Source organism: Diaphorina citri, unplaced genomic scaffold (genome assembly GCF_000475195.1).
Source record: "Diaphorina citri unplaced genomic scaffold, Diaci psyllid genome assembly version 1.1 scaffold949, whole genome shotgun sequence".
Classification (NCBI taxonomy): Eukaryota; Metazoa; Arthropoda; class Insecta; order Hemiptera; family Psyllidae; genus Diaphorina; species Diaphorina citri.
In genome coordinates, this window is record NW_007378380.1 from 39545 (window position 1) to 57284 (window position 17740).

Genomic DNA, 17740 nt, shown 5'->3' on the forward strand with positions numbered 1-17740 from the left:
GCTGAAACCTCCTCTTATTTTAGCTGAATTATTCTCAGGGATAAAAGTGTCAAAATCTTCGAGTCTGCTGACACTTTTTATAACTGCTAGCTTAACCTACTCACATTAACCTCACCCAGCGTGTGTGGGGGCGGGAAAAGACAGCAGCACGTGATTGCCTAGAATGACCCATCCGGGTTCTAACCACGCGCAACGTTGCTTCACTTTAGTGGTCCTTTGGGGACTGGTGTTTTCAACTTACTATCGACGCTGCACCGCTGGCTTGTCGACACTTCAAGTGATCCTTCCTGCATCTGCATCTGCTGTTTAACAACCTTTTCGCCAGCCTAGTTAGCTTGGTTGGTAGCGCGTCTGCCTTATAAGCAATAGGTCGCGGGTGCGATTCATAGCCGGAGCGGATTTTTATCCTGAACGGATATTGTTCGTTCTCGGAACGGCAGGCTTTCTCCTATCCTGTCTCCTATACAAGATAGATAGGTATCTTTCAACTTCAACAGTTTACCGCATAGGTATTTCCGTGTCCTTGTAACACTGGAATTAGTAAACCGCCAGCCTAGTCTGTAGAGTAGCGCCTCTGTCCTATAACCCCCAAGTTGCGGTTTTCTACAGTTTCATCAGGCCTTGGAGCTACTTTGTCAATTTGTCCAACTACTTTGTCATTTTGTGCAACTAATTTGTCATTTTGTGCAACTACTTTGTCACTTTGTGCATCTACTATATCACTTTGTACAACTTCTTTGTCATTTCTAACATTCTCTTCCAATTTGTGGGAACTATTATCACTTTCTATTGGTTCACTTGGTGTGTCTAGATCAGTCTTGTTTTTACTTGATACATCCGTTTGAATGTTTTCAAGGCTGGAGTTTGGTACTATTGCATCGTTTGAAAGATTGGAAGCGCTGTTTTTGGACGTTTCTAGGTCATCTTTGGAGAGGTTTGAAGTCTTTTCAGAGGACTGTGTGATTTCCAAGGTACTACTGGGAGCTTGGGAATTTTCATCAGAACTTTCAACTAAATCACTAGAATTTTCACTTGCATTATCAAGGGTACTGGTGGATGTTTTGGAATCTTCAGTAGCATTGGAAGCTTTAACATTTTCGTCAGCTTCTGTTGATGTTTCATGTATTTTTGCATCAACCTCTGTCGAAGTTTTATTGATTTCACTAGTTAAAAATGAGACTAATTTTTTTTTTTGGCTCCATTTGGTTAACCTCTAAAGCTCTATCTTCAAACACAAAGTAGCAAAATCTATCAGTACTAACACACACCATTACTTTTTTTTTAATCGAGCAAATTGAAATACCTACATACATAGGTACTATCTAGTTCTTGGTCAGACTAAAACTAAAATCGACCCATTATCCATTCCTCTTTACTAAAAGCATCAAAAGGTTTTTTTTTTTTTTTGCGATCGAACCATTATCAACACCATTCCTCTTTTTACTAAAAGCATCAAAAGGTTTTTTTTTTCTTTTTTTTTTTCGAAAAACAATTGGAATTTATAAATCACAATGAATTAGAATGGAGACTTGAATAACATTACTGTCTCTCTCTTAGATCGTTTTACCCCGAAGTCGTTGGTTCGAGTCCCAAATTTATAACTAAAAGTACTCACCATACGTGCTACATTCCTCATCATTGAGTAAGGATTGAGTTTCCTTTTCTTCAAGTGTTTCTTCCGACTTGTTTACATCGTCACTAAGTTCACCAGTTTTACTTTGTTCACTATTGCTTCTATCTTTACTTTCCGTATGAATAGTGCTTTCCGTCTCATCAACTTCCATACTATTTGTCTCATTTTCTACACTTTCATCAGGCCTTGGAGCTACTTTGTCAATTTGTCCATCTACTTTGTCATTTTGTGCAACTACTTTGTCATTTTGTGCAACTACTTTGTCACTTTGTGCATCTACTATATGATCACTTTGTACAACTTCTTTGTCATTTCTAACATTTTCTTCTAATTTGTGGGCACTATTATCACTTTCTATTGGTTCACTTGGTGTGTCTAGATCAGTCTTGTTTTTACTTGATACATCCGTTTGAATGTTTTCAAGGCTGGAGTTTGGTACTATTGCATTGTTTGAAAGATTGGAAGCGCTGTTTTTGGACGTTTCTAGGTCATCTTTGGAGAGGTTTGAAGTCTTTTTAGAGGACTGTGTGATTTCCAAGGTACTACTGGGAGCTTGGGAATTTTCATTAGAACTTTCAACTAAATCACTAGAATTTTCACTTGCATTATCAAGGGTACTGGTGGATGTTTTGGAATCTTCAGTATCATTGGAAGCTTTAACATTTTCGTCAGCTTCTGTTGATGTTTCATGTATTTTTGCATCAACCTCTGTCGAAGTTTTATTGATTTCACTTGGCATTGGTAGCTTGTCTTCGTTACTTGGACTAGATCTTTTCATATCACAATCATTTGGAACGTTTTCTTTATTGGATGTCTTCAACTCATCTAGCTTTTCACTATCTTTACACTCACTATTGTTTGTCACTATTGCACTTGGCGAAGACCTGTCAGGTTTAGTTTGGCTGAGAATTTCCTCATTGTCTTTTCTATCACAGGGGTCTATTTTGTCACTTACTTTTTCATTTGTTTCTCCTTCGGGGCTAACAGTATTTAGTAGGTTGTCAGCTTTATCTCTTATATCAAAACTATTGTTCGATTGTTTTTTATCAGATTTGTCTCCTGTATTAGAGCTGTCATCTTCTTTCTCTTCTGCTTCTTCTGCCATATCTTGATCGCTGTCAGAAGACACAATAGGTGGCGCCTTCAGAACAGTTCCTACGTAAGTTTTACAATTCTCCTTCCTCAGGGCTCGTCTCAGAAGTCGTTTTCGCACATTATACCTCCGCTTTTTCAGCGAGTCTCGTTCCTTCTTGAGAACTTTTTGCAGTAACAGTCGCCTCGTGTCTGTCTTTGCTGGGAAACACCTCTTGATTTTCCGATCGATCAGTTTGATTCGCTGATTGGTGATTGTTTTTTATCAGATTTGTCTCCTGTATTAGAGCTGTCTTCTTTCTCTTCTGCTTCTCCTTTCATATCCTCATCGCTGTCAGAAGACACAATAGGTGGCGCCTTCAGAACAGTTCCTACGTAAGTTTTACAATTCCCCTTCCTCAGGGCTCGTCTCAGCAGTCGTTTTCGCACATTATACCTCCGCTTTTTCAGCGAGTCTCGTTCCTTCTTGAGGACTTTTTGCAGTAACAGTCGCCTCGTGTCTGTCTTTGCTGGGAAACACCTCTTGATTTTCCGATCGATCAGTTTGATTCGCTGATTGGATAAGATTCTCGAGTAGATGTAGTTGAGAATGTCAACAGGATTGTTGGAGAAGTTGTTGAGAAATTGAGAGCGCTGTTCAGGCGTTATGATCTCACTGTGGAAGATGATGAGCTTCTCGTTCTCACGTTCCAGTTCTTCGTCTGTTGTGTTCCCTTGCTTGTCTGCATTAATGTCACCATTGAGTAGTTCACCTTGAAGTTGTGTTCCTTGAACTTTTTGATGTGTTCCTTCAACTTTTTGAGCTTTGTCGTTATCTTTGCTAACTTTATCAGCGCCATCAGCAGGTTCATCGTCAGAATCTTCGATATTGAACCGAATGTGCGTCCGTTTCTTGAAGCTGTCAGCAAACATGGTTTCGTTGGAAGCAGATTCATTGTTATTATCTGTATCCATGTTTTCATCACTTGCATCATCACTTGAGCTGTCTTTTCCACTATCTTCTTCCGAGCTCTCTTCTGCTTTGTCGTTATCTTTGCTAACTTTATCAGCGTTATCAGCAGTTTCATCGTCAGAATCTTCAATGTTGAAACGAATGTGCGTCCGTTTCTTGAAGCTGACAGCAAACATGGTTTCGTTGGAAGCAGGTTCATTGTTATTATCTGTATCCATGTTTTCATCACTTGCATCATCACTTGAGCTGTCTTTTCCACTATCTTCTTCCGAGCTCTCTTCTTCACTTTCTTGTTCATTTTCTTTATTGACTTCATCTTTGTTCTTCACGATTTCTCCTTTTGATACATTATTCGAATTTTTATTAACTTTGGTGTTAGTCTCTTCATCAGAGCTTTCTTCTTCGCTTTCATCCTCGTTTTCCTTTTCCACTTCTTCCTTGTCTTTAACAACGTTTGAGACGACTTTATTAGCAGTCTCTTCGTCAGAAGTTTCCTCTTCAGAACTGCTGCTGCTTTGTACATTAAAACGAATGTGCGTTGGTTTATTCAAGCCAGCTGTTCCAGCAGTTGGTTGCTCATTTTCCTTTTTGATATTCACTACTGGGTTGATAGACTGAGCTTTGCTAGGAACTGAGGTGCTTGTTGGAAGGACATTGTTTACTTTGGCTATATTTGGTTTGACTTCATCTTCTTCGCTATCCTCTTCCTCCTCACTCTCATCGTCTTCTTCACTACTAGAGTCTTCTGCCTCTTTCTTTACATTTGACCTGTTACTATTAGAATTTTGATGATTAACATTTGGCCTCTGACTATTTGAACTCCCTTGATTAACAAACATATTTGGTTCTGTAGGATCCAAATTGCCTGTGTAATTCACATTGTGAGATATCATTGGTTGAGAAGGCTCTTGATTGAAACCATATGGTTGCATTTGATTATATTGATTCATCTGGTGACCATCGGGCTGGTACATATTTCTAGGCTGATAGTTCCCCATAGGTTGATAAGGGAACCTTTGATTTGGCCCGTTGAAATTGTTGAAATTTCGTGGATTATTAAATCGATTGAACTGGTTTCTGTTATCATTGAAATTATTAAACCGTGGTCCATTGTTGAAATTTCCCCCTTGGTTGGGATGTCGTCTGTAGTAAGGTCTATAGTTGGGGTCCTGTATCCTCCCTCCCCCCCTCTCTCTCTCTCTCTCTCGCTCTCTCTCTCTCTCTCTCTTTAGTCAGCCTAGTAGTTTGCTTGTTGGTAGCGTCTGTCTAGTCAGCGCTTGGTCGCGGGTTCGATTCCCGCCCGGGGCGAATTTTATCCCTAACTGATAATGTTCGTTCTCGGAACGGCTGGTTTTCTCCTATCTTATCTTCCTTCTCTCTTCGATTTTGGGACGATAAGACCTTGCCAGTTACAGTTCTCTCTATCAAACCTCTTGAAAAAAAAGATAATAATAAAATAAAATAAGGAAATACTAATACTTGGATGGAAGAGAATGCTGATGAAGTTCCTATGAAGATCAGTTTCGATGTGTACTGCTCAACAGCGAAGAACTTTTCCAAAACCAAGAGAGGGGCCCCAAACTATCGAGTCATAGTCGTACAGTAAGTAATCCCTTGATATTAAGTAATAAGGTTTCCTTTTTTCCTCCCTCTCTCTCTCTCTCTCTCTCTCTCTTTAGTCAGCCTAGTAGTTTGCTTGGTTACCAACCTCAGTGGTGCAGTGGTTAGCGTGGTGGACTTCGGATCTGGAGGTCGGTGGTTCGAATCCCAAGTCAAGTCAAAAAATTTAGCGTAGTGCATTAAGCGGGGAACGACATTTGTGACAAGCATTTATGCTTAACACAATTAAAATTCCGCTTTCTTGATTGACAAACGCATTTGGTTCTGTAGGATCCAAATTGCCTGTGTAATTCACATCGTGAGGTATCATTGGTTGAGAAGGCTCTTGATTGAAACCATATGGTTGCATTTGATTATATTGATTCATTTGGTGACCATCAGGCTGGTACATATTTCTAGGCTGATAGTTCCCCATAGGTTGATAAGGGAACCTTTGATTTGGTCCGTTGAAATTATTGAAACTCCGTGGATTATTAAATCGATTGAACTGGTTTCTGTTATCGTTGAAATTATTAAACCGTGGTCCATTGTTGAAATTTCCCCCTTGGTTGGGATGTCGTCTGTAGTAAGGTCTATAGTTGGGGTCCTGTAGGCGCTTCAGTTTGTACAAACCACTGACACTTCTCTGGATGCTGGAATTGATTCCGTCCAGCATTTGGTTCAGCTGGGACAGTTGCTCAAAGGCAGGATTAAGGACAGAGGATTGAGTGCCATCCATAATATTCGTAGGAGGCAGAGAGGTGCCAAATGGTGTCACAGATCCGAAGGTGTTTACTTGTGGGAGATTGCCCATTGAATGGTTTTCGTTGAAGAAAGTGCCAAAGTTTGTATTTGTTTGAGGGCCTGGTACAAAGTGTTGATTTTGAGGTGTGAATGACTGACTTTGTCCCCAGTTCCTTTCATAATGTCCTCTGTGACCTCCTCCTCTTCCTCTATTATTGATGCCTTGGTTTAATCCCTGTAGATTCATGCTCATTGCTTGGCTCAATTGTTCCACAGCACCCTGCACAAACTGAGATATATTTGCTTCTACGAGATCATTACTAACTTGTAGATCATTACCAGGTTGTTCTATTCCTCGTGAAACATTTTCTATTCCCTGTGGGACATCTTGGTTTACATCAGGTCGGAAAATGTTCTTTGATATTTTCAAATTCCGTTTATTTCTCCTTCGATTACTTGGTTTAGGAATGTCCTCATCTGACTCTTCATTCTTGAAACGCTTGAACGGAATAAAATCCTCCAGGACATTGCTTGTGTTTTCTTTTTTCAAAGTAGTTTTCGTACCAGTTAGGATTTGTTTATGGCTTTTGCCTTCATCTTCGGAGGAATCTAGGGTTAAAATTTCAATGCTTTTACTTTTCTCATTTGGTTTCGCTTGCTTTTCCTTGTCAGAGTCAATTATCATTATGTCAGAATCACTACTACTGCTGCGACTATCTTCATCATCTTCACTTTCTTCTTCTGAAGAGGAGGAAGAAGAATCAATGGTGTGTATTGGCTGTGTTTGGGTAGATGTTGGTTCAATGTTTGAGGCGTTCTGAAAAAGGGAATGAAATTAAATTAATATCTGACTGTAAATGCTGAAGGATGAGTTAGAGGTAGATATCACATAAATCAAGTTCTTGATCTTACAAGACCATCAATTTTAATCTTTAGAAAAAAAACCTTTGTTAAGTAAATCAGTTTTTTATACTGTATGTATTTCTGTTACTTAAAATTTCAAGCATACATTCCATACTGTTCCTAAGTCCTAATCATGTTTACTTATATAGGTATCAAGATCAAATGGGTAAAGAAACCTGTGGACCTACCTCAGAATGACAATACAACTTCTCAGACAATCCTTTCCAACTTTGGTCATCCTTCATCAAATCCAACGTAAACCTTGTTTCAAATTTCTCATTATTTGAGTCAACTTTCACATTAGTTGCTTTATATTCTTCACTGGGCTCCTGTATCTCAGTCATTCTCATTATTTGAGTCAACTTTCACATTAGTTGCTTTATATTCTTCACTGGGCTCCTGTATCTCAGTCAGTTTGGCCCGACAATCATCTTTCTCATCAGAGACTCTTTGTGGATCATGTCTGAACACTCGGTAGCCAAATGTGACAAAGTGTGCAAACACTCTGTATTCGAGTAGATTGCACCCGTTTTCATCAGTAAGGAGAAGGGAAAAACATTTCTGTAAGCTTAGTGGAACACCAGCATGTGTGATTTCCAAGTCATTCTGAAATGAGAAGATTATTTATTTTTAAAAGACATGACTGATATATTTCCTATCTTTTGAAATTGAAACTTTATTTTATTACTACTCTGAATTAAGTATGTAGTTAAATTAACTTTTAAATTGTTAAAGGGAGGATAGAAGCCAGAGTTGATTTTGACTCCCACTTGTCCAGCAAGCCTCTTTACTAAGGAATTTTAATTGTGTTAAGCATAAATGCTTGTCACAAATGTTGTTCCCTGCTTAATGCACTACGCTAAATTTCATGACTTGACTTGGACTTGAACCACCAACCTCCAAAGTCCACTGCGCTAACCACTGCACCACTGAGATTGGTAACACTGAGCCTCTTTACTAATGACCAAAGCTGTCTTTGAGGTGGATGCCCATGAAAAGGGCTTCATAGAGTCAATACTAATGAGATCAAAATATTTGAGAAATGTGCATTTTTTTAGAGATCTTTTATCCTATAACTTTAACACAGGCCAGGATGAAAAAACATTCCATGACACTTACAATTTCAAGGAGATAAGCTGCTTCTTCTGGATAAATGACATCATTTCCCATGAAACTGTGTCCAAAGTGGTTCCATTTCTTGCCCACCTTTTTCAATACTTTTGCACACTTCAACTCCGGGATCCACTGTGCTTGTGAAAGGTTGCAGGTTTTTTCCACAATGGGTCTTCCTAGAAATTCCCGGACTTCATTGAGATGATTTTTAACCTCTACTGTCTCAAGCTCATTATTTTCTGAATGAAGTATTTTTGGTGTTTTCATAGTGGGACACTTGTGTGGTGAAGGTTGATAGGATTGCAACAGTTTTTCTCCACTGGAAATAAATACATAAGATTATTATCTAAACTAAACAAAGGCAGGTCCAAATATTTCAAGCTGATCATTTAACAATTAAGTGTGCAGCCACAGCAGCAACCATGGACCATTGACTCTTGCCGAGACCATCAACCATCATGGAAAAAATACTCAGTTCAAGTTCTTAATTTTCTGTGAGGGTCGATGATAATTTTCTCTTGAGCTGGTACTAGGCTATGGTCGGTTCTCCATTGTGGAGGTTGTTAGGAGTAAGTTTACTTACTTTGTGGTAGGAGTAGTAGGAACTTCCATCCTGACTTGTTGATTGGAAGGGCCCAACCACCACTTTGGACCTTTTTAGATTCGGCTTATTTCTGTAGTGTTGCGCTATTGCCGGAGAATGCTTTTTTGTAAGAAAGTAAGTTCACCGTTTTAAATATGATAAAAAGGGTTGTAAATGAACATTTTCCTGGAAAGAACATTAAAAAATTCATAAAATTAATAAAAATCAAAAATTTCGTGAATCCGCTAGAAGTGCTAGAACTTTTTTTTTTTTTTGATTCTGTCAAGATTTAGTTCAGCCAATTTTCTGTATAGCTCTGCTAAATTGTGTTAAGGTTCCAGGAAGGTTTATTGATTTGAAATTTGAATTGAAATCAGTCTGCAGTCACATGTTTTTTGTTTACAAAACGCTAGGAGGTCAAATGAGAGTGGATACTTGGATTTGAAATTTGAATTGAAATCAGTCTGCAGTCACATGTTTTTTGTTTACAAAACGCTAGGAGGTCAAATGAGAGTGGATACTTGGATAGATTCGAAAAATTTGAAGCAAAAATAGACGCCATCTTTATTTTAGGGAAGACATTTTTATGTACTTCCTCTCCTCAGAAGGTAGGAAACACATTTACATGGTACTTCCTCAGAAGGTAGGAAAAACATTTATATGGTACTTCCTCAGAAGGTCCAGACATTTATATGGCACTAGGAAAGACATTTATATGGCACTTTCTCAGCAGGTAGGGAAGATATTTATATCGCACTTTCTAAGCAGGCATAGGAGACATTTATATGGCACTTTCTCAGACGGTAGGGAAGGCATTTATATATTGCTTCCTCAGAAGGTAGGAAAGACACTTACATGGCATTTTCTCAGAAGGTACGGAAGACATTTATACAAATGGTCATTCCTCAGAGCGTGGGAAAGACATTTATATCGTGCTTCTCAGAAGATAGGAAGGACATAATATAAATTAAAGAAACATGAATAGGTACTAAAATAAATTAGAGAACACAACACATTTCAATTTCTATACTAAATAATTTGTAGGTATTTTATTTTAAAACTCATAATTATGTAGGTATACCCAGTTCCACAAGCTTAACGCTAGCACAAATTGACAGTATTTTTGGACCAAGGTTCAAAATTCCAAATCAAGAATAACAGCCATATCTATCAAAATGGCTGGGTCTTAAGTTGTGGAACCAATAACAAAGCATTTTTATTTATCACAAATTTTATTAAATAAGTATCCTTTTTTCATAACTATTTCATAAGGTAGGTTTATTAACTTTTAAATGACACCAAAATGTCGCCCGAGTTAAGTAATGGCCCATATGCCCTCATATTTAACCATTCAAAGCGTCAACTCTTTTCTAACAGATCTATTTCAAATATTGGAATACGTAAACAAACCAAGGATCACACTTAAGATTTGACATCTCTTTCTTCTCAAGACATAAAAGCTCTCGAAGGAAGCGATCCCCAAATCTCAAGTACCATTATTGCCTAGGTGTTAGATGATATTAGCCTAAACTCTATGACAATAACTGTCATATCGTTTCTATAAAACCACTCGAAGGAGCTAAAGACCTTTCAGATTTGATCGACTCCTCATAGTAGTAACATCTCTTGTGTCTATCTTAATACTTACTCTCTGTACCTACAAGTGCCTATTTAATAAATAAGAATAAAGATTACAAGTTTAGTATAACAAATTCAATCTTTTTATTTTTATTTTTTGAACCAAAGTTCACAAAAACTTTTCTCCCGCGACATACGGTAAAGCACAGCTTACCGATTTTTCTCACTAAGGAAAATCTTTTGAGAATATTTTCTTAAAGTGTTGTAGATTTTATGAAATGCCGATTTGGATAAAGGAACATCTTTAACATGAAAATCAAGGCAGCATTTTCAACTTCATAAAGAAATCATTTTTACAAGGCAGCATTTTTGCTTTCCTATTTCCTACACAAGTTCATTATTTGATATGTTAACTCTATATTTTAGCCCTATATTTTGTGTCAATAACTCAATATATATTTAGCTACAGATTCATGTTCAAGTACATTATTCAAGCATGCTCAGAAACATGTCAATAAGAACCTATAGGCACGGGCCTTATTTTCCCTACATTTTGTTCAATACTATTTATTGCATACTTCCCTAATTTATACTACTTTTTACAATACTACATTTTTCTTGTACCATATTACAAATTACAATACTGTTTCATGAATTCCTATTTGAATTTCATCAATGAAAATATTTCCATATTAATTTATAGGTATTTCAAAAAACAAAAAAAAAATATATATTTCGGTAGGTAAATACTCAATATTTTTACAAAACATAAAATGAGACAAGTTCTAGCCTAGAGTTTATAAATAGGAATATCAAAGGGTTAAAATTATATACTGAGTGTGGAATAAAATTAACAAACGTCGTAACAGGTTAATATGATAGGTAACAAAATCTGTCTAATCAGCCCTATTGGGACTAAATTAATACATCACATAAGGGTGCCTAATATGGAAGCATATTTTTATGAAAGAAAAATACCCTAGGGCCCTAGGGGCTGCATGTCAAGATTTTCATCAGCTGTTTGGGGTCAATTATATTGAGGCAATATGTAGCATGTTGCCTGTTGTCTCAAGGTAATTGAGGTTTTCAATATATTTGCATCTGAAAATTGTTTTATTTCGTATGCATAGACCAGGGCATTAGAAGTTCTTTTTTTACTTTCTTTGAATTTAAAGCTTCATTTTCTACTCACTATGGCACAGACTAGTACAGGTTTTCGTTGGCAAAAAAGTATAAACACAATATTGTCGAAACAAAAGTTTTCCTTATCTTCAATAAAACATAGAATCTAGGAATCTTACAGAAATCTGTCTAATCAGCCCTATTGGGACTAAATTAAACATCACATAAGGGTGCCTAATATGGAAGCATATTTTTATGAAAGAAAAATACCCTAGGGGCTGCATGCCAAGATTTTCATCAGCTGTTAGGGGTCAATTATACTGAGGCAATATGTAGTATGTTGCCTGTTGTCTCAAGGTAATTGAGGTTTTCAATATTTGCATCTGAAAATTGTTTTATTTCGTATGCATAGACGCGGGCATTAGAAGTTCTTTAATAACTTTCTTTTCTTCGAATTTAAAGCTTCATTTTCTACTCACTATGGCACAGACCAATACAGGTTTTTGTTGGCAAAAAAGTATAAACACAATATTGTCGAAACAAAAGTTTTCCTTATCTTCAATAAAACATAGAATCTAGGAATCTTAAAAAAAAAAAATCTACAAAGATGAGAACAACAAGTTTTGCATTGGCAAAATAATACAAAGAGGAAAAGAAAAGGAGTCAGAGAGGGAATCTACAAAGATGAGAACAACAAGTTTTGCATTGGCAAAATAATACAAAGAGGAAAAGAAAAGGAGTCAGAGAGGGAGGAGGAGAGAAGAGCGAGAAAGAGATATAATGAGGGAGGGAGAGGTAGAGAAGAATGGATAGGGGAACACAGAGGAGAGAAGAGACTTACAAAAAATGGGAAAGTGTCTCCACAGTCGGAATTTTGTTAATTTCTTTCAATCCTGATTTGGGGCATTCACCTAGTTTTTCTGCGCCATACTTCGGGTTTCTTAAAAACTAGAATAGTGACAATCATATAAAAACCCCATGGAATTGAATCACCGATTGTGGAGTCACTTCCAATTCAACTCGATTAATTTCCACTCGAGTTACAACTCGAGTTGGAAAATAATCGAGTAGAAAATAATCGAGTTGAAAAATCTCACTCGAGTCCCATCACTACCAAGAATTCACTAAATTTAGTGAAAAATCACTAATGGTGGATTTCACCAACACAAACAATATGGTTCGTCAGACTAATCGACCGTTAGTGATTATGCGCCATTTTCTCAAAATTCTGTTTCGACCCATTCCAAACCTCTCAATTGAGAAAAACTATCTTGAAACAATGGCAATAATATTTACACAACTATGTAGGTATTTAGGTAATGTATTAGAGAATAATAACTTTGGACAGGAAGGAACATTGGCAGATATTAAGTATTAAGGAGGGCAGATGTACCTATATTACCTACGAATAGTTTAGAAGTGGGGAGGCAGTTTGATTGGGAAAGAGGTCTGAATTGAGGAAGAGGAAGAGAAGGAGTAGGAGAAGACCATTGCTAAGGTCTGGTCTTACCAATTGAAGCTACCATGCACACTAAAATTTGATTTTTTAGTCCGTCCTTCCTTTATTATTACAATAGTAATAAAAAGGTATAATGGACGGACTATTGTATTCGCTTCGGTGTCTGTCAGTCGGTCGGTCTGTCTGTCTGTCCCCATAGAAGGACTTATTCAAATCTGGTCGACCTATATATCAAATTAAAGGTCTTTTTACCAGGAACAAGAAAATGGTGGTGCAAATTTTGTCCAGGAAACCATAAAATCAGACAACCAATTTTTTTTTTTTGTTTGTTTTGTTTTGTTTTTTGTTTTTGTTTTTTTTTAAATGTTTTTTTTTTGGTAACAAAGCATTTTTATTTATCACAAATTTTATTAAATAAGTATCTTTTTTCATAACTATTTCATAAGGTAGGTTTATTAACTTTTAAATGACACCAAAATGTCGCCCGCGACATACGGCAAAGCACAGCTTACCGATTTTTTTCACCAAGGAAAATCTTTTGAGAATATTTTCTTGACGTGTTGTAGATTATATGAAATGCTGATTTGGATAAAGGAACATCTTTAACTTGAAAATCAAGGCAGCATTTTCAACTTCATAAATAAATCATTTTTACAAGGCAGCATTTTTGCTTTCCTATTTCCTACACAAGTTCATTATTTGATATGTTAACTCTCTTTTTAGCCCTATATTTTGTGTCAATAACTCAATATATTTAGCTACAGATTCACGTTCAAGTACATTATTCAAGCATGCTCAGAGGTCAACAAACATGTCAATAAGAACCTATAGGCACGGGCCTTAATTTTCCTACATTTTGTTCAATACTATTTATTGCATACTTCTCTAATTTATACTACTTTTTACAATACTACATTTTTCTTGTACCATATTACAAATTACAATACTGTTTCATGAATTCCTATTTGAATTTCATCAATGAAAATATTTCCATATTAATTTATAGGTATTTCAAAAAACAAAAAAAAAATATATTTGGGTAGGTAAATACTCAATATTTTTACAAAACATAAAATGAGACAAGTTCTAGCCTAGAGTTTATAAATAGGAATATCAAAGGGTTAAAATTATATACTGAGTGTGGAATAAAATTAACAAACGTCGTAACAGGTTAATATGATAGGTAACAATCTGTCTAATCAGCCCTATTGGGACTAAATTAATACATCACATAAGGGTGCCTAATATGGAAGCATATTTTTATGAAAGAAAAATACCCTAGGGGCTGCATGCCAAGATTTTCATCAGCTGTTAGGGGTCAATTATACTGAGGCAATATGTAGTATGTTGCCTGTTGTCTCAAGGTAATTGAGGTTTTCAATATTTGCATCTGAAAATTGTTTTATTTCGTATGCATAGACGCGGGCATTAGAAGTTCTTTAATAACTTTCTTTTCTTCGAATTTAAAGCTTCATTTTCTACTCACTATGGCACAGACCAATACAGGTTTTTGTTGGCAAAAAAGTATAAACACAATATTGTCGAAACAAAAGTTTTCCTTATCTTCAATAAAACATAGAATCTAGGAATCTTAAAAAAAAAAAAATCTACAAAGATGAGAACAACAAGTTTTGCATTGGCAAAATAATACAAAGAGGAAAAGAAAAGGAGTCAGAGAGGGAGGAGGAGAGAAGAGCGAGAAAGAGATATAATGAGGGAGGGAGAGGTAGAGAAGAATGGATAGGGGAACACAGAGGAGAGAAGAGACTTACAAAAAATGGGAAAGTGTCTCCACAGTCGGAATTTTGTTAATTTCTTTCAATCCTGATTTGGGGCATTCACCTAGTTTTTCTGCGCCATACTTCGGGTTTCTTAAAAACTAGAATAGTGACAATCATATAAAAACCCCATGGAATTGAATCACCGATTGTGGAGTCACTTCCATAAAATAATAATAATAAAACATAAGTATACAATGAGGGTGGCAGTCTATGACCTAATAAATAATACCGGTTTCTCTATAAATTGTTTTATTTCTAAATGACTAATGAGACCCAAGTTGCTCATCTACTGAAAGATCGATTAATTTCTAAATTAAAGAAAATAGATACCTACACACACAGCAAGCTCAAAATGATCTTTCTACTGATTTACCTATGGTTAAAGTTAAACCCATAAACCGTATTGAATTGGCGAAGGTAAACCATAGATTCAAATATTTCGTGATTGAATTGGCGAAGGTACATTAATAATATTGTTTTATTTCTAAATGACTAATGAGACCCAAGTTGCTCATCTACTGAAAGATCAATTAATAATTAAAGAGAAAAAGAAAATAGATACCTACACACACAACAAGCTCAAAATGATCTTTCTACTGATTTAACTATGGTTAAACCCATAAACCGTATTGAATTGGCGAAGGTAAACCATAGATTCAAATATTTCGTGATTGAATTGGCGAAGGTACATTAATAATAAAAAAATCCATTTTCTTATGGTGTATTCTAATTTTTAACACACACGTGTAGAGATTGCAATCTGCTATACGCAAAAATTATGAATCCATATTTCAATTTACATCGACTGATAAAAAAGAAAGCAGATTGGCAGTCTGAAAAGTGCACCCAAACTTTCTAATATCTAAATCTAAAACAAACTATAAGGGGTAGCTTTTCAAAATTCAGTCCCGTATTCTAAAACACATAATTATATGGGGTAGTTTTTCGAAATTCGGTGGCAAAGTCTAAAATATAAATCTATGGGACCAATTTTTCAAAATCCATTGACGAATTTTCAAACACATATTTGTGGGAATTTGTAGAATTTTGGATACTATTTTAAAATCCTGTGGCAGCTATTGACGAATTTCAAAACACATATTTGTGGGAATTTGGAAAATTTTGGATACCATTTTAAAATCCAGTGGCACCCAAACTATGGCGGATCTGCTCAAAGGACAACCAGAAGGTGAGGGACCAAGGTGCCATTCGGATCCAAACTGGCAGGAAACCTTTGTACAGGGCGAGGAACCCTTCGTTTTCCACTGTGCGTAGGAGGCAATCCAGGGAGGATTTGTACAGGAGACCCCTGGTGAGAAAATAGCATTTTTAGTGTTGTTTTTTTTTCCAGCAAATTATTGAAATTTGCATGAAATGTTTGTCCTTTAAAATGTGATAGGATTTAAATGATACAAGTGATTCTTTCCACCACACCCACCACACACACACCACACCCATCACACACATCCCACCACACACACCACACCCATCACACACAAGTGATTCTTTCCCCTTCAAAGTTGAACTCGAAACCCTTTGTAAACGAGACAAGATGACTTACCGTCCATTGATATCGGTAGGCTGGTTCATGATTCTGGTTTTCACCACATCAGCCGGAGTTCCCATTGTAGCTGCCACCAATCCAGCCATTCCACTGTAACACAAGTATTCTTTAATAGATAAGAGGTGTGATATAACTGTATGACTGCTAAGGTTTCTAGTGACGAGAGTTTTACCCTTTATTACAAAAAGCTACTCGCCTCTTTACATTTTAACCTCATCCAGCCTGTGAGGGTGAGGCCATATTTTTTTGGATACCTGCTTCATAAAGACAATTTACTTATATATTTCAAGCTCATTTTTCTTGAGGAATCTGAAATAATTTCCCCCTTCTGAGACGTGGATTCGTACGAAGCAACTCCGAATCTTAGATTTTCTAGGGTTAAGAAGAATTTCCAATGTTTTAGTAAAAGCGCTACGACGCCACCTAGTTTTTTCTTGGGGGAAACTAAATTTTGTATTTTTCATTGAAAGAAAGAAAATGGACTTCAGAAGAGGGGAAACCCGTTCAGATAAAAAACACATTTTTTTTTTTTTTTTTTTTTTAAGAAATAAAGGGGAGGGAACTGTAACTGCTATGGTCTTATCGTACCGAAATCGAAGAGAGAAGGAAGACAGGATTAAGGCTATAACTGTAAAACATGTTCCCTATAATATGTCAAAATACATAAGACCTTGGTTAGACTGCTAGGGTAAAGGGACTTTTCAGTCCTATCCCAGCAGGATAAACAAGATATATTCTATTCTATAGATTTACCTGGACAACACATGAGTTAGATGACTATCGGACAGGGAGGTGTGAGATATAATCAGATGCTTGGCCGTATCGTACGTTGTGAGATCACCCAGGTTGACCAGTGCTGCTCTCTGTACGTTGGGAATGGAACCTTTCCACAGACCTCGGATCCCACCCTCACTCAGAATCTTCTGAAACGCGTGCCATGGACTGTGTACTCTGAGGAAAATGAGAAGAAAATATCTAGAAGACATCTAGTGGTTACCATTTTTTTTCCTTCTTCAGTTTTTCACCGCCATTTTTATTTCGTAGCAATGAAACATCTGTTACATAAGACTCATGTGGTCTGTGTCGTAGCTTGCCCATCCCGTAGTATGTCCCTCATCAATGAAATACACAATAGAGCACATACCTGGGCGCTTTTCCCTGGAGCTGTCGTTTGCCCTCCATCTGAATCTGAACTTTGATCTTCTTCAGTTTTTCACCGCCATTTTTATTTCGTAGCAATGAAACATCTGCTACATAAGACTCATGTGGTCTGTGTCCTTCTTCAGTTTTTCACCGCCATTTTTATTTCGTAGCAATGAAACATCTGCTACATAAGACTCATGTGGTCTGTGTCGTAGCTTGCCCATCCCATAGTATGTTCCTCATCAATGAAATACACAATAGAGCACATACCTGGGCGCTTTTCCCTGGAGCTGTCGTTTGCCCTCCATCTGAATCTGAACTTTGACCAGATCCGCGGGACTGGATAGGAACTGAGCCAGTGCCCCTGATGATACGCCACTGATTGCTGATTTCCTGGAAAAATATAAGATACACATTACATAATTAGAACAAATTAGGTCACATTTTGTAAAGCAAACGTCGTACATGGCTGAT

The 17740-nt window shown here is 36.8% G+C and overlaps 3 protein-coding genes and 1 long non-coding RNA gene across 8 annotated transcripts in view; 1 reads left to right on the top strand and 3 right to left on the bottom strand.

Annotated features, from left to right (window-relative positions):
• Positions 1 to 1586: 1586 nt before the first annotated feature.
• LOC103513285 (putative uncharacterized protein DDB_G0282133) lies at positions 1587 to 7258 on the bottom strand. The gene is made up of 5 exons (XM_026826532.1): positions 7112 to 7258; positions 5533 to 6837; positions 3757 to 4495; positions 2978 to 3540; positions 1587 to 2666 (listed from the first exon to the last, which is right to left on the bottom strand). Exons 1-5 carry the CDS (start codon positions 7166 to 7168, stop codon positions 1602 to 1604), a joined length of 3729 nt encoding a protein of 1242 aa, XP_026682333.1. The 5' UTR covers positions 7169 to 7258; the 3' UTR covers positions 1587 to 1601.
• A 1-nt stretch (position 7259) lies between these two features.
• Positions 7260 to 8960, bottom strand: LOC103513286 (tRNA-splicing endonuclease subunit Sen54). Its single transcript, XM_008478103.3, has 3 exons — positions 8620 to 8960; positions 8043 to 8355; positions 7260 to 7529 (listed from the first exon to the last, which is right to left on the bottom strand). Exons 1-3 carry the CDS (start codon positions 8646 to 8648, stop codon positions 7260 to 7262), a joined length of 612 nt encoding a protein of 203 aa, XP_008476325.1. The 5' UTR covers positions 8649 to 8960.
• Positions 8961 to 13159: 4199 nt separating this feature from the next.
• On the top strand, positions 13160 to 15709 carry LOC113469089. The gene is made up of 2 exons (XR_003392625.1): positions 13160 to 15018; positions 15245 to 15709. It is a non-coding gene; the product is annotated as an uncharacterized LOC113469089 (long non-coding RNA).
• The window catches only part of LOC103513274 (mitochondrial uncoupling protein 4), a 25549-nt gene continuing 23396 nt past the window's right edge, over positions 15588 to 17740 (bottom strand). For all 5 annotated transcript variants that reach the window (XM_026826537.1, XM_026826538.1, XM_026826534.1 and 2 more), the window contains exons 5-8: positions 17537 to 17659; positions 16877 to 17074; positions 16121 to 16213; positions 15588 to 15868 (exon numbers count right to left, since the gene is read on the bottom strand). In XM_026826537.1, coding sequence (XP_026682338.1) covers positions 15694 to 15868; positions 16121 to 16213; positions 16877 to 17074; positions 17537 to 17659 — 589 coding nt within the window. In that variant the 3' untranslated portion in view covers positions 15588 to 15693. The remainder of the gene's footprint in view (positions 15869 to 16120; positions 16214 to 16876; positions 17075 to 17536; positions 17660 to 17740) is intronic.